General features: G+C 44.0%; 1 protein-coding gene across 1 annotated transcript in view; it reads right to left on the bottom strand.

The window, feature by feature from the left end:
* The window catches only part of ATP6V0A4 (ATPase H+ transporting V0 subunit a4), a 66,255-nt gene extending 45,555 nt beyond the window's left edge, over positions 1 to 20,700 (bottom strand). Inside the window, exons 1-10 of the mRNA XM_008056841.1 lie at positions 20,567 to 20,700; positions 18,809 to 18,887; positions 18,433 to 18,527; positions 13,589 to 13,714; positions 13,057 to 13,151; positions 10,542 to 10,668; positions 7,432 to 7,514; positions 6,477 to 6,570; positions 3,579 to 3,791; positions 393 to 543 (exon numbers count right to left, since the gene is read on the bottom strand). Coding sequence (XP_008055032.1) covers positions 393 to 543; positions 3,579 to 3,791; positions 6,477 to 6,570; positions 7,432 to 7,514; positions 10,542 to 10,668; positions 13,057 to 13,151; positions 13,589 to 13,714; positions 18,433 to 18,527; positions 18,809 to 18,887; positions 20,567 to 20,683 — 1,180 coding nt within the window. The 5' untranslated portion in view covers positions 20,684 to 20,700. The remainder of the gene's footprint in view (positions 1 to 392; positions 544 to 3,578; positions 3,792 to 6,476; positions 6,571 to 7,431; positions 7,515 to 10,541; positions 10,669 to 13,056; positions 13,152 to 13,588; positions 13,715 to 18,432; positions 18,528 to 18,808; positions 18,888 to 20,566) is intronic.
* Between the last annotated feature and the right edge of the window lie 1,595 nt (positions 20,701 to 22,295).

Below are 22,295 nucleotides of genomic sequence, written 5' to 3'. Positions count from 1 at the left end.
ACCCCTTTATCTTATTAACTGGGCTTCCAAGGTCCCACAGCTCAGAACACAAACAATCCTGTCTTTGGACTCCAAATTGTACGTGCTCGTGTCTTTCCCACACAATATCTCTAGGACTGTGAAGGTGCTGAGAGATGACTGCTGAATTGGTGAAGAAAACAAGAACTGACTTCAGTTGTCTGATTAGACTGCAGTTCAAAGGAGAACAGGCAAAGACAAAAGAACAACTCTTTACCAATTGGCATTTGTGGAAGACAACACAGGTGTTAGGAAACTAAAGATTTCAAGAATGTCACAGTTTTAATAAATTCACTTCCTAGGTCACTTCAGATGTACTCTGACCCAATTTTCAATTTTAAGCTACCTAGTTGTGCAGTGCATCAGATCTTTACCTGGGTTTAACTCCCGGTAACTGCCTACTCCATACGCGTCAACAATATTCTGGAAGCCAGCTGTAAATTTATTGGTCCTGTTAAACGTGGGAGGGGCTGTTTTAGACTGCACTGTTGTCATGATGGGGGCCATGGAGGAGCCACTTAGTTCCTGCAAAAAGAACACGTGACAAAAATGTCAGAAAGATTTTCCTGATTGTATTTCTCTCCACCCCCCAACACACACCAAATGTCAGGAAGAGAGCCTGGGTCTGAGTGTCAGCACATGAGTCACAGTTCCTGCCCTTGCTGACACTTACGGAGTGAACTTGGGACAATCTCTTGACCTCTCTGAGACTTGTGACCTCAACTATAAGGAGTAATTTCTCCCCAATACTTTTCTCATTTACCTTACAGGAGGGCTGTCAAGAGAACAGAGACCCTCCATTACCCTGCAGTGTTCATTCTCCTGCTTTAAAAGTGTGCACTCATAACTTGGTCCCAGGCCCTCCATGCTTCCCATTCTCCCACTTTCTCAACGCATCCCTATCTTCTGAATGGCCCTGAACCTTTCCCAAATCCCCCACACACACTTTTTTTTCTGATTGCCTGCTCAGGTCTTCAAATTCTGTGTCTCACTAACGCCACAAATTCCAGGAGCCTAAACCTGAATTCGTCAACTTGCCCCAAAGTCAGATTCCTCTACAGCCTCCCTGCTTCCTTCATTCTTGCAGCTTCTAAACCACTGGAATCATGGGATTTTTCCGGCATCTGATTCAATCAGTCCAGGTACCCACCTTCTGGTCTTGCTAGCTCTCCCTTCTGAGTCCCTCTTCTTTCTGTTCCCACGGCTCCCTCCCAATCTCATCATCTCCTCTAGTCCCTTCCCAAATTTATCTTACTCAGATTACTAAGTACTCTTTTAATAAAACAAACCAAAAGCACTACTATATTCATGTTACTCTCCTGCTCTAAAATCTCCAAAGGCTTCCCATTACCTAAAGAACAAAATAAAAACTCCTCAGTCTTGTAATCAAGACTTCCTTACAATACTGACTTAATCCTGTATTCACATCCTTATCCTCCCCCTGGAAATCAGTCCGGTCTATGCTAGCCTTCCCTCCTCTCCACTTACCCATTGTTTAAATCCTCCATGTTCCCTGCCCTGGAGCCTTCCAGTCACCACAAAGCCCAACAGCACCTGCCGTCCACACACTCAGTAAGACCTGACACTTCCGCTGCCTTCAGAAAACCCCTTCCTCCCCAGCCCTTGCTTCACCTGCCCACTGATCAGTCTTCCATGGGTCAGCTCACACATTCCTTCCTCCAGGATGCACCCCTGCCCTGCTCAGTCTGGGCAAAATGCTCTTTTTTTTTTAGTTATGGCATGATGCCCCTCACTGTAGCCTTGACGTCCTGGGCTCAGGCTGTCCTTCTGCCTCTGCCTCTGAGTAGCTGGGACTACGGGCACGTGCTCCCTGACTGGTTTATTTTTAAATTTTTTTTGTGGAGACAAAGTTTCACTGTTGCCTAGGTTGATAAAATGCTCTTTTTAAATGCCCCATTCATTAGTTTTTGGATCATGATGTGGGGGCTAAGAAGAACACTTTCTGCATTCAAATCCCACCTCCTGGTTACATGGTTGTAGGCAAGTTACTTCTAACCTCTGCGCCTCAACTGTCTCATCTATATGTAGAGAATCCAAACTGCCTCTACCTCCTAGTCCATTCCCACCTCAAAGCCTTCACCTTCAGATCCCTCAGGCTGAAAGGTCCTCCTCCCACCCCTAATCTTCCCATGGCATCAAGGCCACCCACTCAGAGAGGCTGCCTCTGGCAACAGACGCCAGGAGATCCCCTGCTCTCTCCTGACATTCCATCCAGTTTCTGATACTGCCCAGTCAGCTGCACACTACCCAGTCCTCAACCCAATGGGCTTCACCTCCCTGACACCCCATGAGATAATTCAGACTAGCTAATGACATCCTCCTGCAGGAACTAAAGGTCACCCTACCCTCTTGTCACTATAGAGCCTGCCTTCCATAGGCCCCGCTGGTTCACTGTGCTCCCAAGGGCAGATCCTGAGTGCTGCCCTGGGTGGCCCTGTGTGGCATATGATCTCCTTCCCTGGGCTAAGAGTATATGTGTATTGAACAGCTGTTAATCTCGTCTGTCCAGTGTCAGGTGTATTATGTAAAAGTGCAATATGTTCAGCCATCTTGTACTATTCAGGGCAGGGGATTCCTCCTTCTTCAAAGGGATGAACAAATGATCAGAACAAGCTTGCATTCTCCATCCCATCTCTCCTGTTAATCCTCCTGCTTGGTTTCCTGCCCAGCAGTCATGACTGCCTGAAATCCGTCCGTCATCAGCATGCTTTTGTGTCCCTTTCTAGAAAGTCTGCCAGTGTGGCCCTACCTCCATTCCTGATGTACAGTGAATGTGTAAGAGATGATTGGAGAGAGCTGTGAGAATTAAACAAGATACACAGTGCTCAGCACAGTTGCTAGTACACGTGAGCAACCCACACATTTTGACTGTTGTTATAGGTGCTTGATCATTTGTCCTTCCAGCTAGACTGTAACCTCCATGAGATTAGGGATGGTGTCTACAGTCTAGCAGAGTGACTGGCCCATCAGTGCTCAATATATACTCACTAAAAATCCAAGAAATGTTGATCAATTGTCAAATACTGAAAGAAAAAAATAATAAAAAGGATTTCTTTTATGTTCCCTAGCATTGGGTTAAGAACTGAAGACATTGGCCAGATGTGGTGGCTCACACGTGTAATCTCAGCACTTCAAGAGGATTGCCTGAGCCCAGGGGTTCAAGACCAGCCTGAGCAACCTAGCGAGACCTTGTCTCTACAATAAATTTTAAAATTAACCAGGTGTGGTGGCACGCGCATGTAATTCCAGCTACTGGGAAGGCTGAGGTGGAAGGATTGCCTGAGCCTAGCAGGTCGAGGCTGTGGTGGCTGTGAGAATACCACTGCACTCCAGCCTGGGCGACAGAGTGAGACTCCCACTCCAAAAAAACCAAAAAACAAAAACAAAAAAAAGAAACAAAGAACAGAAGACATGAAGATAAAGACAATCCTATCACTGAGTCACTTTCGAAGTCCTCATGATATAGGAGACCAACACCCTAGAGAGCCCGGCAGAGGAGCTGACTCATCCAACCCTCCCCAGCTCCCCCAGCCACACACCATGCCTTGCTCTAGTGCCCTCTTGATGCGTGCAGTGTCTGCCACCGGGAACCAGATCTCAGCAATGACACACTGCTGAGTGACGTCAATGTTACACATGTTCAGGATGTGGTAAATGGCCTTCATCTTCTGCACCTTGATGATCCAGGAATGCCAGTTGGCAGCTGCTTCCTGCAGCAGGCGCTGGCGGTGAGACTCCGTTTGTGTTATGACCTGGGCAGAAAACAACACACAGGAAAGCAGGTTACATCTGTGGAGGTATTTGACAACGTGGCAAAATTGGAAGCTCATCAGTCATAGTGGCTGCCCAGCTCTGGGCTCACTCCTTCAACCTGCAGTTCCCAGCTTTCATGAGTGGTTTATCTCCCCTAGTAGAGGTGAACCCCCTTAGGCAAGTATTGCTTCTTCCTTTTCTTCTGAATTCCTTATAGTCGTGTTATTATGGGTTGAATAGTGACCCCTAAAATATGTGTTGAAATCCTAAACCCTGGTACCTGTGAATGGGACCTCATTTGGAAAGAGAGTCTTTGCAGATGGATTTGGCTGGGTCTAATCCAATATTACCATTGTCCTTATAAAAAAGGAATACCACGTGACAACAGAGGCAGAAATTGGAGTGATGCATCTACAAGCCAGGCAACACCAAGGATTGCTGACAACCACCAGAGCTAGGAAGAGGTAAGAAAGGATTCTCCCTTAGCATCTTCAGAGGGAGCACAGCCCTGCTGATATCTTGATTTCAGACTTTTAGCCTCCAAAACCTTGAGAGAATAGATTCCTATTGTTTTAAGCCACCCAATTTGTGGTAATTTGTTATAGCAACCTAAGAAATTAATACATCTACCAAAATGCTTCATATACATACATAATCCCCCCAATAAATGATAAGTGAATTAGCGAATGAAGGAATGAATGAAGAATTTGACCCACATTAAATTTATTTACTGGAATTAGTTTTTATTATGTTTTGCTTTGTTTGAGTCGGGGTCTCACTCTGTTGTCCCAGCTGGAGTGCAAGGTGCAATCACAGTTCACCATAACCTCAACCTCCTGGGCTCAGGAGATCCTTCCACCTCAGCCTCCTGAGTAGCTAGGACCACAGGCATGCACCACCATGCCTAGATAAGTTTTTGTAGTGACAAGGCCTTGCTGTGCTGCTCAGGCTGGTGTCTAAATCCTGACCTCATGCGATCCTCCTGTCTTGGCCTCCACAGTGCTGGGATTATAGGTATGAGCCACCATGCCCCTCCAGATTTTAAGCTTCAATGATATAACAAGTAGGGTAATCTTTTTCAATAACCCTACACGTGGTTACTGTAGTATACTGTAAGAAATATATCAGGGCTATAAGATTAATGAGAGCCACAAGACCCACCCTGGTGTCTCACAAGTCTGACACATGTCACTTAGCAATATGATGCAACCTGGCCTGAGGACCAGGAATTTCCAGAAGACAAGGCCCCCTCAGCACAGATGAACCTTTAGAAACCTTAAAATGAAGCTTATCCTTATAAGACTAGCTTAGACCCTTTTTATGGGGGAAAAAAAACCTGGTAATGAACCCAGATCAAATACAGATATAAAAAGAGGGAAGAATTTCCCAAATTTTGAAAATGGTCCCAGTACTCTCCCAGTCAGTTTATCACTGACCCCTGACTCTAAGTGGCCCTGACCACCAGCATGCTCCCACCAGCCATCTTGTAAAACCACTGCTAAATTAAATGCTTGAACATCAGACAACATCTAAGACTCATCTTTGGCATGGATGAACCGAAGGAGAGAAGTTGTCCCTGGGGAAGCAGCTCAGTTAGGACCACCCGAGACCCCCGAACACAATAGCTACCCTTGTCCTACTAAATAGGAGCACAAGCTTGCTGAACTTCTTTTCCATTCTCCTCGTGAAGTTTCTATAAAATCAAGAATGGAGTATTTGGGAAAGAGGACTTCAAGGGTGATTGTTTCTGGGGAAGCATGTTCTTGATAACTGACAAAGGCAGAACAGAGAAGATTAAGGAAATGAAACACAGATTTTTCTGGGAAGGTAACGTTGAATGCTAGCCTAAGGATTTTGAAACACTCACACACCTAATTTCATAACACACTCATTGAGGATCTTAAACTGCTGACCTATACCATAGCCACATGCAGTTACTAAAATTTAAATTCAATTAGGATTAAGTAAAAATTCAGTTCCCCTGTGGCACTAGCCATGTTTCAGATGCTCAGTAGCCACACGGGACTCACGACTGCAATGTTGGGCAGCGCAGGCCACACAGCACTTCTGTCACAACAGAAAGTTGTGTGCATCGAGAGTCGCCTGCCTGACGGAGGTCCAGCTGATCAATCATGACTTTCGAAGCTGCTGCAACTGAGAAAGCATTTTGATCGTAGCAGTGTTGAGTGCCACCCTGGAGCGTGACTGACTTGACAGCAAACTGAATTTGGGATAAATGAGTGTTCACATGGTGAAACTAAACTTACTGTTTTTACAGAATTAATCGGTCAGCTTAAACAACTGGGCGATTCAGTGGAAAAAGAATCGGTCAAACTGGTTGTTCAACTTAATTGGTTGGGTAGTTATATCATAGATTGGGTATGGTAATCTAGGCTGAGGCTGGCAATAAAAGGCGCCTTTGATCAGATTGGGGTGGCCACCTGAAGGCTGCCGAGGGCTGTAGACAGCTGTCAGCCCCGGCAAGGCATTCCTACGTGCCGCATCATCACCTCCAGCTTATCGAACAGTTTCCAGTTGTGAAATCCTCGGCAGGCAGAGCCAGAGGAGCATGGGCAACATTCCAGCAGCCTCCCCGCAAGGGCCCTAGGCCAGGACTTACAGGCAGAGGCAGAGGCAGCCCGTCTGCACCCCCATCACAGCGATCGCCTGAACCTCTCACTCACAGTGATTAAATCTTCCAGCCTCACGTTGACGCCAGCCAACATCTCTCTGCGCTCCACCGCGGGCTCTGGGCAAGGGTAGATGGTGGCTCGAAACCTGTGTTTGGTACAATCCAAAGGACATGCATGGGTTGTTGCTGCAGAGTACCCTGTACCCCCTTCTTCTCTGCTAAGCCAGCGTTGGCTAGCTTTGGTTAGATGGTCATCCTTTCCTAGAATAACTTCTCTTTGGCAATCAGAAAAAGAGTCTCAGTCATAAGGCTTTTCAAGACATTGTTCCCACTATGAATTGAAGTCATGGTCTGTTATGTGAATGAACGTCATTCAACCCTTCCAACCTGTGTGCTGCTGTGTAAACAAGACATCAGGCTTGACTCGTCTCTTCTTCTTTCCAGAATCTATTAATGTATTCATGTTCCCTCTACTGAGTAATCTCTGCTTCTGAGGGGCCACATGTAACGTGATTCTATAAAATCAGAAACAACTTAACCACGCAGTTTGCCTACCCTTTAGTAGCTGATAAAGCATATAAGAAGGAATCAACTGAAAAGCTTACCCTGTCTACTTGCTTATTTATTTTATAACAAATTTTTTAAAAATGTGAGATGGGATCTCCCTCTGTTGCCCCGGCTGGAATACAGTGGCTCAAGCATACCTCACTGCAGCCTCCAACTCCTGTGCAAAAGTGATCCCACCTCAGCCTCCGCGGTCTTCAGGTGAACATGTCTACTTTCTGTTACCTTTAAATTTTACTTATTCAAGTTTTCTGTGTTCATAGTCTCACAACTCTTAAAAGTCAGTTGTACTTTTAACGCCATCTTGTCAAATGTGAGAAAGTTATTCTAAAACTTGAACCTGCCCCAGAGAAACCTCAATCACGTATATTTTACACTGTCTGCCTCTTTACCTAATCCTGACCCAAATCACTGAGAAAAGAGCCATTCCCTGTCTTTCTTACCCATCACAGATCTTCTTGATTTTCTGCCTGAGCTGCTCTCCTTGATAAAATATGATGAATATATTCTTCTTAATTTCTTCTTTCTGGAAAATCAGAACAAGTTTTTTTAAAAAGACTTTCTGATTAGACCATAATAGAGAGAAATGTAAAATTTGGGTTTGGGGCTTACAAATTTTATAAATCTAAAAGTGAAAAGCTTTGGCTTTCCCCAGCTCATCTAGGTTCATAGCTCACAGTGAGGGCGGGCTGGATGGGCTTCATGGAGGCCAGCGTGGCCTTAAGGTCTGCAGGTAACAGCCTCACTGTTTGCTATACCGGTTGAGTCACAGCCAGACTTTGTGTTCAGCTCTAAGCCTACACTTAAGAGAGGTGATAATAAATAAGAAAATATCCAGAAGAGGATATCACAAGGCTTAGAATGAAAATAGCTGACTAATAAGCTGCTCACCAGTTAATCTACATATCTACATTTCAGGAATGAGTAGTTGTTTGATTGTTAACCAAAGTAAAGCCAAGCCTGATTTTGACTCACAGTTGCTTGTGTGCCTGGAAGAATGCTGTTTAAATTGCATTTTTCTAGTCCAAGTTGGATAAGTCACAGGAAGGGAAGAATACATGTTCCACAAGCATACATGAAATGTTCAACTCTTACTGTAAGCAAAGAAATAGGAACCTAGCAATGTGTACTTTCACTCTTATTTAGTTTGCGGGGGTAAAGGTAAAATTACAAAATCCTTTGTTGGAAAAGTTATGACAAATTCAACAGCCTCATCACATACCACTCAGAGCACTGGGTTCCAAAAAGTCATTGAAAGTCCCTTGGTAGGACCCATAAGGTATCACAAAAGTGTCCACATCCTTTAAGTCAGCAATCCTATTTTCCTTGAATTTGTATTATGAAAGTAATTCAGGAGAAAAATTAAAATCCTCATGCATAAATATGCTTATCACGTTGTCTATGTTCTGGGGAAAAACTGGAAATAAAGTGTCCAAAAATTGATAATGTCACATTAACTCAATGGAAATATTAGGCATCTGTTAAAATAATATCAAAATGAGTAATCACTTTGGCAGTTGGGCATGGGATTAGGGTCGGGGTGTTATGGGATTTTTGGGGGGCTGCTGCTTTACATTATTTCCAAAGGTTCCTTAACCCATGGAGCCCACCTGGTCCTTTCCTGAATCTCTTAGGTGGTCTTGTCTCCTGATCCATCAGAACCAGGAGTCTATTCTGATCTCACGACACCCACTTGGTGACCTTCAATGTCAATACAAATCTTTTCCCAGATGCTTACTTTCTACTCTCTCTACCACACTATTACATGTCAAAACATGTTTATGAAAAATGACGATTCAGTGTAAAATTTCAAAATAATCTCTATAAAGAATGCATGGTAACATGGGGGAAATCTCATATTACCTTAAATGAAGAGGAGAAAATCATTTCCATGTATACGACAATCATTTAAAGTTATACTTGTCTCTATCTATAGAGAAAAATAGTAGCCGGGCTCGGTGGCTCAGCCTGTAATCCCACACTTTGGGAGGCTGAGGTGAGTGGATTGCCTCAGCCCGCAGGTTTGAGACCCGCCTGGGCAACTTGGCGAGACCTCATCTCTACAATAAATAAAAAAATTAGCTGGGCATGGTAGCGCACACCTGTAGTTCCGGCTACTTGGAAGGCTGAAGCGGAAGGATCGCCGGACCCCAGCAGGTCGAGGCTGCGGTGGCCAGGAGCAACCACTGCACTCCAGTCTGGGTGACTGAGTGAGACTCCAACTCAAAAAAAAAAGAGAGAAAAACAGCACAAGAGAAAGAATAAAATAAAGACATTAAGACATCAGAGTGGTGGGACTTTTGTGTGTTTTTAAATAAGCTTTCTTCTTATTTTAACCATGAAATTGTTTCTCACCAAACAACTCTTAATTTTTTTTTTTTTTTGAGTTGGAGTCTCACTCTGTCGCCCAGACTGGAGTGCAGTGGCCACTCCCGGCCACCGTAGCCTCAACCTGCTGGGCTCCGGCGATCCTTCCGCCTCAGCCTTCCGAGTAGCTGGAACTACAGGCGTACACTACCACGCCCGGCTAATTTTTGATTTATTGTAGAGATGAGGTCTCGCTGCCCAGGCGGGTCTCGAACCCACGGGCTCAGGCAATCCACTCATCTCAGCCTCCCAAAGGCGCGGGATTACAGGCTGAGCCACCGAGCCCGGCTAACTCTTAATTTTTTAGCCTCTAATCTGGGAATGATTATAGACTTTCAGAAACAAGCCCATTTTCTTGGAATTAAAGAGTAAGTAGATTTAAATACTAAATGAAAGGGTATGGAAGCAACACCCTTCAGAATTCACAGTAATAAATGTGTGGCACTTGGGAAGAGACCCCTTGAAATCCTTGTTTAACACATGGGGTCTGTTGGCAAGTCTATCAGCACTCTTAGGGCCCAGGCCAGCCCCACTGAATAGGAATCTGCATTTCAACAGACCCCAGGTGACCTCTATGCACATGAGCATATACCTAAACCAGTCCTGAATTCTTGGTAGTTAAGACACCTGCCACCTCATGTGGTACTAGTATGACTAAGTTTCTAGAAACAAGTATGGCTAACTTTCCTAGAGGAATGAACCAATTATGAGGTGTTAACAAGAATCAGTCGTTGAACTGACCTTTCAAATGTATTTTTAGAAAGGGAAAAAAGGAAAGAAAGGAAGGAAGGAAGAAAGGAATGTTAGCTTCATTGAATTAAAGATGCAATACATTGGGAAAAAGGAGGCTTTTCTGGTGAGGGCTACAGGAAACTTCAGAGCAGGTTTTCCTTTAGGAGGCGGAGGCGAGAGGATTGCCTGAGCCCAGGAGTTTGAGACCAGCCTGGGCAACTTGGTGAGACCTCATTTCTGCAATAAACCAAAAAGTTAGCCAGGTGTGGTGGTATGCACCTATAGTTCCAGCTACTTGGAAGGCTGAGGCAGAAAGATCACCTGAACCCAGCAGGTTGAGGCTGAGGTGGCCGAGAGCATGCTACTGCACTCCAGCCTGGACTACAGGGTGAGACTTCAAAAAAAAAAAAAAGAATTAAAACAGAACAAGATCTCTGTAGCCTGAGGTGCCCACCGTGACAGGGTCCTTCAGAGGGGTATCCATCTCACTGAACTTCAAGTAGATGTTTCCTCGGCAGACGCGCCACAGCAGTCTCTCAAAGGAAGCCATCTTTTCCCTGTTGATCACGCCAGCGGTGAACCTGGTCAGTCAGAAGGGAAGACATTACTGGGCATAGGGTGCAGAGAGAGGGCCTGGAGGACATGAAGAAGGACCAGGAATCAAAGGGCTCCTCTCTTTGCATAGGAGGGATAACAACACAGCTCTCCCCAAGGGGTCACAAGGTCACCACACATCCAACTTGACCCAAGTACCTTTGACCTTTTGTTTTCTTTGGTGCTTTGAAATTTCATCAACCATCCTAATACTATACACCCACTAGTTGCAGTTAAAAATATGGTGGACCATTCAATGTAGCAGTAAATAGAAGCAAATGATCAATGATGGTCTTCATGAATTTTTACCAAAACAATTTAATGTACTCAGAGGAAAACACATACACTAATTTCTATACATCTCAATATTTCTTTTTGGGGGGTGGTTAGAGTCTCACTCTGTCACTCAGGCTGGAGTGGAGTGGTATGCTCACGGCCACCACAGCCTCAACCTGCTGGGTTCAGGCGATCCTTCTGCCTCAGCCTCCCAAGTAACTGGTACTACAGGCGCATGCCACCACACCCAGCTAATTTTTAAAAAATTTTTATTTATTGTAGAGACAAGGTCAGGCCAAGATGCCTGGGTTGGTCTTGAACCCCTGAGCTCAGGCAATCCTCTTACCTCGCCCACCAAAGTGCTGGGATTATAGGCATGGGCCACTGCCCCCAACCTCTCAGTTTTTCCCATCATTCAGGTACTTAGATAATTGGCTGACCCAAACTTCTTATATTAGCCTCAAAATGGTGACTTTCACTGGCTTATTATTTTAAATGTATGTCGATCTGGTATTGCCTTCTGATAAAATATTTTCAATAAATATTTTTTCTTTTCATTTCAAATTCAATGCCTAGTGCCTTAAATAGAAGGCCCTCAAATATTATTGAATAAAAAATTATAAATCTCAAACTTACAACTTTCAGAAATGCTTTAAAACTCATCAATCTCACTTAGACACTGAATGAAATACTACCATTTTGAATTGTCACGAATTTTCATGGGTATCACATCTCATATAACTACTACTTGGGATGACTTGATGGTACAACTATCCTATTTCTAATTACATTTAAAAACTCAAACTCCAAGTTTGGCCGTGGTGGCTCACGCCTGTCTGTAATCCCAGCACTTTAGGAGGTGGAGGAGAGAAGATTACCTGAGGTGTTCAAGACCAGTCTGGGCAACTTGATGAGACCTTGTCTCTACAATAAATCAAAAAATCAGCTGGGCATGATGGCACATTCCTGTGGTTCCAGCTACTTGAAAGGCTGAGGTGGAGGGATCACCTGAGCCCAGCAGGTCAAGGCTACAGTGGCCGTGGCCATGCCACTACACTCTATCCTAGGCGACAGAGACTTCAACTCAAAAGAAAAAAAGAAGTCAGGCTCGGTGGCTCAGCCTGTAATCCCGCGCCTTTGGGAGGCTGAGGTGAGTGGATTGCCTGAGCCCGCGGGTTCGAGACCCGCCTGGGCAGCGAGACCTCATCTCTGCAATAAATCAAAAAACCAGCTGGGCGCGGTAGCGCGCGCCTGTAATTCCGGCTACTTGGAAGGCTGAGGCGGAAGGATTGCCAGAGCCCAGCAGGTCGAGGCTGCGGTGGCCGGGAGCGGCCACTGCACTCCAGTCTGGGCGACAGAGTGAGACTCCAACTCAAAAAAAAAAAAAAGAAGAAAAAATTCAAACTTCAAATGCATTTTATTATCAAAGTCGTATTTTAAAGATAAGGAAAAACCATATATACTCATAGCCTTGTTCCAAAGCCAGGAAAGAGTTGTAAAAACCCATAAGCAACTGTCTTCAACATCTTCCCCACAAGGGAGCAATATAAACATTGTAAACATCGTACTCTTGGCCGGACACAGTGACTCATGCCTATTATCCCTGGACTTTGGGAGGTTGGGGTGGAAGGATCATTTAAGCCCAGGAGTTTAAGAGCAGCCGGGAAACATAGTGAGATCCCATCTTTCCAAAATAAAAAAATTAGTCAGGCATGGTGGCACACATTTGTAGAGTCAACTACTCAAGAGGCTGAGAGAGGAGGTTGAGGTTGCAGTGAGCTTGGATCATGCCATTGCACTCCAGCCTGGGCAACAGAGCAAGGCCCTGCCTTGATAGATAAATAAATAAATAAATAAATAAAAATTGCACTCTTCAGTTTCAAGAATGTTAGTGCCATCACTGACAAGGTCACACTACTTCCAACTCCTCCAACCCACGGTTACACTTGGGCTTATTCCTCTATAGAGGTCAGCCATTCAGGGGAAGCAGTTCCCATTCTAGTGATTATTTGTTCACCCACTCACTCACTCAGAGAAATCATGCACCAGGACCAGGGACCCATCTACCCATAACACTCAGGACATGGAGTTACACTAACCCCAACTTTCCAGTCATATACGAAGGCACTGCTCTCAACTCCAGGAGACCAGATGTGTCTTCAATAAAGAAATCATCGGCCAAATTGGTTTCCGTCTGAAAAGTCAAAACACCACTATTTTCATTCAAATATATTTAGAGTATCTTAATTAGCATCCCACACCAACGTCCTGTCTGGTTTTAGTGAAGCTTTAATTTTCCACAGATAATCAACAGAATTTAGAAAGCAGAACACTCCTGCCAGGTCAGAAAGTTTCCGTTGTCTCCTCCACCAAAACTCTAAATCTGCTCAAATTAACTGTGCAGCTGCCTCTGACTTCTCCTGCTGTCCTGGGCCTTTTGAGCTCAGGCTTTTTATTGAGCACCTGAATATTTTGTCTTCAACGCAACCAGCACATTTATTCCACCAGAAATACTCTCCCCTTCACCAGTGACCCAGTGGAACAGACACAGAATGACTTATTCATATTCTAGACCAGCCACTTTTTCAAATGGACATTTGAACCTCTGAGGAAAGGGTCCCAAATAACGACCTCAAAGAAGTCCTGGGTTTTCTTCAGGAGGTATTTCAGTTCTGTCAGTTCTAGGAAGCTTGTTTGCAAAGCCTGCTGGTTCTGGTTGGCTTCCTGTAACTCTCCTTCCAGCTTTTCTAGAACAGTCTATGCAGGAAAGAAAAAGATAAGGCAGGCAGAAACATTTCTATGACATTTCTAATATACATGACTACAACAGACAACAGAAACTCAAAGAAGGATTCAGTACATCATAATATAAACTGAGTGGCCTGTTCAGTAATAAAGTCAACATGACTGTAGAACCTAAGCTAAAGCCGTGTACACACCCTCTAGAGTTCCATCATCAAATGGAAAGGATTAGGACATTCTCTGGGAGGGGGACTGGGCATGGTGGTTCATGCCAGTAATCCCAGCACTTTGGGAAGCTGAGGTGGGAGACTCACTTGAGCCAGAGTTCAAGACCAGCCTGGCAACATAGCAAGACCCCATCTTTAACAGTTTTTTGTTTGTTTGTTTTTTAATCACAAATTTAAAAAAAAAAAGATGAAAATACTCCGGGGGAGTAGAAGACAGTTTTATAGAGAAGTCAAAGCTGGGTGCAGAGGCTCACGTCTATAATCCCAGCACTTTGGGAGGTAGATGCTAGAGGACTGCCTGAGGCCACAGATTCAAGACCAACCTGAGCAGCAAGGTGAAACCTAATCTCTACAATAAATTTAAAAAAAACATTAGCTGGGTGCGTGGCACATGCCTGTAGTTCCAACTACTGGGAAGGCTGAGGTGGAAGGAATGCCTGAGTCCAGCAGGTCAAGGCTGCAATGGCCATGCACGTCCCACTGCACTCCAGCCTGGGTGACAGAGTGAGATTCTGACTCAAAAATACAAAACAAACAAACAAAAACTACAAAAACAGAAAAAGAGAAGTCGGGGCATTTTGGCAAAACACAACTCTCCCCATTTAAAACGCTAAAAAGGGAAGATAGAGTAAATTTCCATGCTGAGAATTCCTTCTGCCCCAATCACATAATAATGATGAATAAGATACAAAAAGAGAAGCCTAGTATTACCTCCAAACCACTAGCAGTTCTAGGTTGGGGTCTGGAGAGCAGGGACAAACAAGTGAAAAAAGGCAATAAGGAGAAAGTTGAGGACAGAGCACAAGAAGACAGGTGAAAACCTGACCTCACTTCCAAGATGGACATTCAGAAAAAATCAGGCTTTGAAAAAATATAATAAGAAAAATCGCGATGGCTCAGCCTTAATCCCAGCGCTTTGGGAGGCCGAGGTGAGTGGATTGTCTGAGCCCGCGGGTTCAAGACCTGCCTGGGCAACTTGGTGAGACCTTATCTCTACAATAAATCAAAAATTAGCTGCGCGTGGTAGCACGTGCTTGTAGTTCCAGCTACTTGGAAGGCTGAGGTGGAAGGATCGCCAGAGCCCAGCAGTTGGAGGCTGCGGTGGCCAGGAGCGGCCACTGCACTCCAGTCTGGGCAACAGAGTGAGACTGCAACTCAAAAAAAAAAAAAAAAGAAAGAAACAAAAGGAAATAGCAAGTTACAAAAGAATATACAATATGGTTTTATTTAGATAAAAAATTTAATTGTGTATAGCTAAACTACATACTATTTAGAAGAACAAATATGTAATTAAAACTATCTAGAAATAAAGAAAAATACAGAATTCAAGACAGTGATTATCTCAAAAGAAATGAGGGTGAGGAAGAACATCACTGTGGGTAACTCTTATCTTACACAGGACAATGGGCACTTGGTGTTTGCTGATGGTTTTTTTTTTTTTTATTTAATGTAGAGATGGGGTATCCCTATTTGTCTAGGTTGGTCTTGTACTCCTGTCCTCAAGAGATCCTCCTGCTTCAGCCTCCCAAAGTGCTGGGATTACAGGCATGAGTCAGTGCACCCAGTCTAATTGTTATTTTTATAATTACACATATTTTATTAAAATTCTAGCATATCAACTCAATATTTATTTTTTAAATGACAAATTCATATTTAAGAACATTATAGTAAAACAAAGACAAAACATTAAAGGCTATCAGGAAAAAAAAAGACATATAATCCAGAAAGGGATAATAACTGAACTAGCAGCAGATTTTATGAGAAAAATTTACTAAGTATGTGCCTTGAAATGCTAAAAGTAACTATAATCTATAGCTTTCAGACCAAGGATGGTAGGGGGAAGGGCTGGCAGGTATTACAGAAAAAAAGAAAAGGAAAGAAAATGGGAATAGTAACCCAAAGGCAATCAATCAGTAATTACAACAAATGGAAATGGATCAAGGTCACCTATTAAATCAGAGATTATCATGCTAGCTATTTCTTAATCCACAGACATCCTTACCAAAGAGATAAAAGGATAATAAACATAACTGCCACACAAATTTAGCTCCCCCTGAAAGTTTATTACTATCAGACAAAATTGAGTATTTTAAACTTTTATTATGGAAATTTCCAGGCACACACAAGCAGAGAGAACCCCACACACCATCACCCAGCTTCAATTCTATTCCCTTCCCTTCTTGCCACCCCCAGATAATCATTACCCTGAATTTTGAACACTGAATATAATGGCACAAAGTTGGGGGGGAGGGGAAATCAAATATCCTTTTCTTAATCATTTACTTACTGAAGCCACTAAAAATAATGCTGCCATTTACCTATATATATAAATTGGATATATAATTATATAAAAATATAGCTGCATAAGAGTAAAACTTGAAAGCAAAACAAAATCATGGCAGTGTTTGCTGGGGTGGTGATTTTTTTTTCTGAATTAATATTTAGTCTAGGACTATCACAAAATCCTTTTTAGAAATAAGGCAGGGGCCCCAAACCATTAATGTACTCTTATAAGGATTCTCCTCCCCAGCAATGTTGAAGGAACACACAACTAACTGTGGGATCAGTCTAATCAATCAGTCAATCCTATGATCAGTGAATGGCAAAATAGATGACTCTCATAATTTCATGCTGTTTTAATTTCATTTTAATAGCAAACAATATTAAGAAAAACACTACAGAAAGACTGTGAGCACACACATCCCACTGCCCCTTATCCCATTACTAAGTGGCTAGTACTATAAATCTATGAGAGTATAAAGCTGTAAAGCCTTAACTTGAAATATCATGCTAGAAGCCAAGTGCAGTGGCTCAAACCTATAATCCCAGCATTTTGGGAGGCAGAGGTGAGAGAATTGCCTGAGCCCAGGGGTTCAAGACCAACCTGGGTAACTTGGCAAGACCTCATCTCTACAATAAATCAAAAAATTAGCTGGGCGTGGTGGTGCGTGCCTGTAGTTCCAGCCACTAGGAAGACTGAGGCAGAAGGATCGCCTGAGCCCAGCAGGTTGAGGCTATAGTGGCCGTGAGAGTCCCACTGCACTCCAGTCTGGGTGACAAAGTGAGACTTCAACTCAAAAAAAAAAAAGAAAAAAAGAAAAAAAGAGGAAAAGCATACACCAAAACGATGTCTTACGGTCTGATTGATCAGGACTAGGTGCTGAGGTAGTTGAAGGAAGTGAACGGGAGGGGAGGTGTTGAATGAACAGGGCTGGTATGAGAAAACTCAGGATAAGAGTGTAATTCCAAGCTGGGCTCGGTGGCTCAGCCTGTAATCCTGCGCCTTTGGGAGACTGAGGTGAGTGGATTGCCTGAGCCCGTGGGTTCGAGACCCACCTGGGCAGCGAGACCTCATCTCTACAATAAATCAAAAAATCAGCCAGGCGTGGTAGCACGCGCCTGTAATTCCGGCTACTCGGAAGGCTGAGGCGGAAGGATCGCCGGAGCCCAGCAAGTCGAGACTGGGCTCCAGAGTGAGACTCCAACTCAAAAAAAAAAAAAAAAAAAAAGAGTGTAATTCCACATGGTTTGGGGGAGGTCCTATTTATACTGGTTGAAAGCTTTATCCACAAATATCCAGATTTCATTATGACAAGATCCAAAATATTTTCTAAGAGATTTGACAGTCTCATATCTTTATCAGAGTATCAGATTTATACTACCGAAGGCTTAAAAAATGTCAAGAATTTGAAGTTATCTTCAAAGGAAAAAAACCTATCCAGAAAAAGGGCTTACTTAGCTTGGTGAAGCACCCCCCTACCTGCCTACACCTTGAATGAGCCCTGCCTCCTCTAAGGATAAAATACCCCTTTTTTAAAATCAAGACTCCTGGGGTCCTCCATGGTCTGGCTCTGCCCACGTCTTTACTTCTTCTCTCAGCCTCTTCTGTCACTCCTGTCCTCACCGTCTACATTGTAAGCTCCTGGAAGGCACGACCAACCTTACCTCTCTCTAAGGTGCCTTGCACATGGTAGATATCCAATGTTTTAGAAAAGATAGAATAAGAAGAAAGTAGACAGAGAAGGAAAGGAAAGAGGGAGAGCCCCACCAGCCATAATGTCCTTGTATAAAGAAAACTGCAATCACCTCCCAGTTGACCTTCAGAAGCCTAAGAAGAGACTACCATCTAGGGTAGAGCGAATTCATCAGATACTTCTCACCAGACAGATAATTCGAAAGCATCCCATTATACCTGCATTTCACAAGTTCAGTGGTACCATATAGACAAAAACCTCTCTACCTGCAAGGATCTTATGCCCACAGAAGAAATCACTCCTCACACTGGGTAAGGTTCCCCAGGGCTGTGTTGAAACTGAACAGTTTTCCCCTGGATCCGAAGGAGTGGCATACTGGGATTTTCCTGGTGTGGTGGTGACACAGAAAGGTGACTGAGCACACAAATCCACCTCTGTGCCTTCAGCAGTCAGATAAAGGACTCGTGAGTGGCTCTCAGAGCTTCACGACTATTCTCAGCTGGGGTGTTCTCCAGCAATGTGGAGAACTTACCTCCAAGGTAATCATTTCCCGTGGGAGAGGGGTGAGTGGGTACTTCTCAGGCAACTGAATTGCAACTTCATTTTGCATCTCATCTTCCAGAAAACCTGAGGGAAGAAATCCCACCAGAGAGCCCAAGGTGATTGTATTTTCTCATAAGTAAGAATGAGGTCAAGCAAGACAAATGCCTTTCACCCAGCTAAGCTACCTGAATTGCCCCAGGAGTGGTCACAGCACCTGGGTCCCATCCCTAACCTCTCCCATACCCTATCTCCAGGACCACCCCAAAAAGTATTACAGCTAGGGACACATTTGTCAATGAAGTCCTATAAACTGTTTACCCCCTTACCAGTTCACATTTGGATAGTAGGATAAAAAACTGGCTTACGAAGTATTCTCTCCAGAGATTCACACCTTCTCACTTCATTCACAAATTTCCTCTGGAAGCTGTTCACATTTATGTTTAACTAGGGAAGCAAAATCACAAGGCACACATTAGTAGCAACAGCTGCCACCACATTCCTTTTGGTTATTTGATTCTTTTTTGAATGCTGGAGAATGTTGCTGGAATTATCTTAGGAATAGATATTTCCATGCACAAGACAAGTGAGCTACAGGCAAAACACACCTCACACCCAGTCCCCCAAATGCCTCAGCTCTTGCTCTCCCATTTCTAAAAGAAACAATATCCTCCTGCTCCTAAGTTTTTCTTATTTTCGGCTGCATTGACTATCCAAATGGACCTCAAAATCCTCAGTGGGGTCATTAACATGACCATCCCTTGAAAACCACACAGTTCCATGTAAGGTCACCAACAGAAAACAGGTCAGCCTAATAAATGGTACTGAGCACCTGCCTCATGTCAGGTCCTGTGCTAGGAACAAGGGATGTGAAGGACAAGACATGATCCTTCCCCACAGGCGCTTAGCTCTGACCTTGACCTTATTGAGGAGGTAAAGAAACAGCCAGGCACAGTGGCTCACGCCTGTAATCTCAGCATTTTGGGAGGTGGAGGTGAGACAATTGCCTGAGTCCAGAGTTTTGAGACCAGAGTTTTGAGACCAATCACTAAAGTGAAGGCAGGAAAAGCCAGGGGGAGGAGGACCTTGTCTCTATAAAAAATAAATAAATAAATTAGTCAGAGTGGTATGTGCCTACAGTTCCAGCTACTTGGGAGACTGAGGTGGAAGTTGCCTGAGCCCAGTGGACAGAGGCTGCAGTGGCCACTGCAATCCAGCCTGGGAGACAGAGTGACACTCCTACTCAAAAAAAAAAAACAAAGAAACAAAACTGACTTTATAAATTGGACTCTGCAAGAGTTTGGTGAGGGTCTACACCACCCCTGGGAAATGACATCCCAGTGTCACACTCAGGACAGTCTATCCCTAGAATATCACTGCAGAATTCCACCTTGAGTATCACAGCCAACTCTGAACTGCAGAATAATTTTTCCTCAGTCTGCCTCGATAGGAAAATTCATTTTTTTCATCAGAACAATGTTTGATAATCCAAATGCCTATTGGATATGTCCAATTTTGTTTTGTTTTGTTTTGTTTTGAGTCAGAGTCTCATTCTGTCACCCAGGCTCGAGTGCAGTGGCACGCTCACAGCCACTGCAGCCTCGATCTGCTATGTTCAGGTGATCCCTTCAGCCTCGGCCTTCCAAGTAGTTGGAACTACAGGCATGCGCCACCATGCCCAGCTAATTTTTTTAATTTATTGTAGAGATGAGGTCTCACCAAGTTGCCCAGGCTGATCTTGAACCCGTGGGCTCAGACAATCCTCACCTCAGCCTCCCAAAGTGCTGCTGGGATTATAGGTGTGAGCCACTGTGCCCGGCCTATGTCTAATGTTTGAAGATGCTACACAAAAAATAAAATGAAATGACTTCTAACATGTGTTGATTGCATTAGAGCTTCAAGACATTTCTAGAAAGGAGATAGGTTTGGAGAGAGAGAGGGAGAACATGCTTGTGAGTGATTTGCCCCTGGTCATAGCAAATCTTAGCCAGAAGGACAAGAACTGTAGAATTCCAGGGCTCCTCTCCCTGTAGAATGGATTGTGTTCATTACAAAGAAGTATTGTGAAAGAGTTATCTGCTCTCACCCCCCCACCACCTCTTATCTCCCAAGAATGCAGTACCTACATCTTTGAACTGAACCAATCCAAGCTCTCCGAGCTCAGCTACGCAGCAATATGCAGCCTCCACCTGGAGAAACAGTTGTGACAAACACATCTCCTCACTTCGAAACACGGACACCATCTTGGCCTCGCTTTGGTCTGCAGAAAAAGATATTTAAGGTAATTAATGGGTGAAAACCTTAGGATGAAATTTTTTTTAGTTAAATTAAAATCTAACAGAAAAAACAAATCCAGCAAGAACCCCTCCTGATTTTAAAAATATAACACAAACAAGATAGCACTTTTCACCCCCTATCAGCTAGGCAAAAGCTTTTAAAATGGATTAAACTTGAGTTGTGGAAGGTATGAGAAAGAGCAGACCCTTTCATATACTTATACTTGAAATGTAAATCCTTTATAGCTTTTTCAGAGAGGAATTTGCCAATATCTACCAAATTTTGTATTATTCACACCCACAACCCAACATGTCCACTGCTATTTATTCAGATAAGCCTGGATATGTCTGGAAGAATAGATGACCATAGATATTTCGTATAACATTGTGTATAATAATTATAATAAATGAATCTAAGCTAGATATCCATCAGTAGGGGAATGATTAAATAAACTGTGACACAGCAGAAACCTGTACAGTCAGCAGGAATAAAATAAATCAGTCTGTATGTCCTGTATATGGAAGGATACCCATCTTGGGGTAGGGGAGGGGTACCTCTCTAGGTCAGCCAAAACTGCACCTGTAAGATACAGTTCTACCAAACAGTTGTAAGTATGTATTGACACTGCTGATAAGACAGAAAGAACCGACTCACACTCCTGAGAGGGGATCTCAGACATATAAACCGAGATATAATAAAGCATCCACCATTCTCTAGCCGATGTCTGCCTAAAGTTTAACTGAGAAGCGCAAAGAGCAACTGACCCCGCGGATCTCAAAGCAATTGCTGCCTGCTAGGGAACTGAGCCCAGGTGCACCAGAACCTTCCAGCAAGGCAGATAAATGCATTCCAAACTGTGGGGTGTGGCAGTTTGTGACTCTTGAAAATTTCTCCACTCCCAAGTAGACCATCACAGTCATACACCCATCAGACTGCCTCCAGTGTCAATCAGAACAGGGAAGGACCCCTCCCACGGGTTAGAAGAAAGTGAAGATCTTTCCAATCACTAAAGTGAAGGGCAGGAAAAGCCAGGGGGAGGAGGACAGTTACAGAATCATTCCCAAAGATCTTCCAGACAGCACCACTGTCGCCAAGCCAAAGCATTTCCCCCACAGCCAGCCTTCTTGAAATGTAATGAAATCCACTACTTCTCCAGAGTGGATTTCATTTTATAGCACATGGGGTAACGTGCCAGGCACTGGGCCTACCTGTTGTTCCAGCTGCCAACATCACCAAGACCTCAAGCCTACCAACAAAGGCTACAGGATTTGGTCTCTGTCCCCTCATCCAGCCTCTGGCTCCCTAGAGACCCCACATTTCTCCCCAGCTCCCACCCCCTTCAGGGCCCTAGTCATTCTCTTTCTCTCCACCCTTCATCCCACACCCCGCATATGTAGTCACTCCTCCAAATGTCAGTGTAAGTATTTTTTTTCCCTCCACAACCTTCCCTAACCACCACCTGCACCCCTATTGGGTCAGGTGTCCTCCTCTAGGCTCCCAGAGCAGCGATCACTGGCAATTACTTGGTTAACTACTTACTGTCTGGATTCCCCACTAGCCAGTCAAATCGGTGTGGTA

Source organism: Carlito syrichta, unplaced genomic scaffold, assembly GCF_000164805.1.
Source record: "Carlito syrichta isolate Samal-C Ts95f unplaced genomic scaffold, Tarsius_syrichta-2.0.1 Scaffold302555, whole genome shotgun sequence".
Taxonomy (NCBI): domain Eukaryota; kingdom Metazoa; phylum Chordata; class Mammalia; order Primates; family Tarsiidae; genus Carlito; species Carlito syrichta.
Note: the sequence above shows the minus strand (reverse complement) of the source record. Positions and strands in the feature narration are given on the sequence as shown.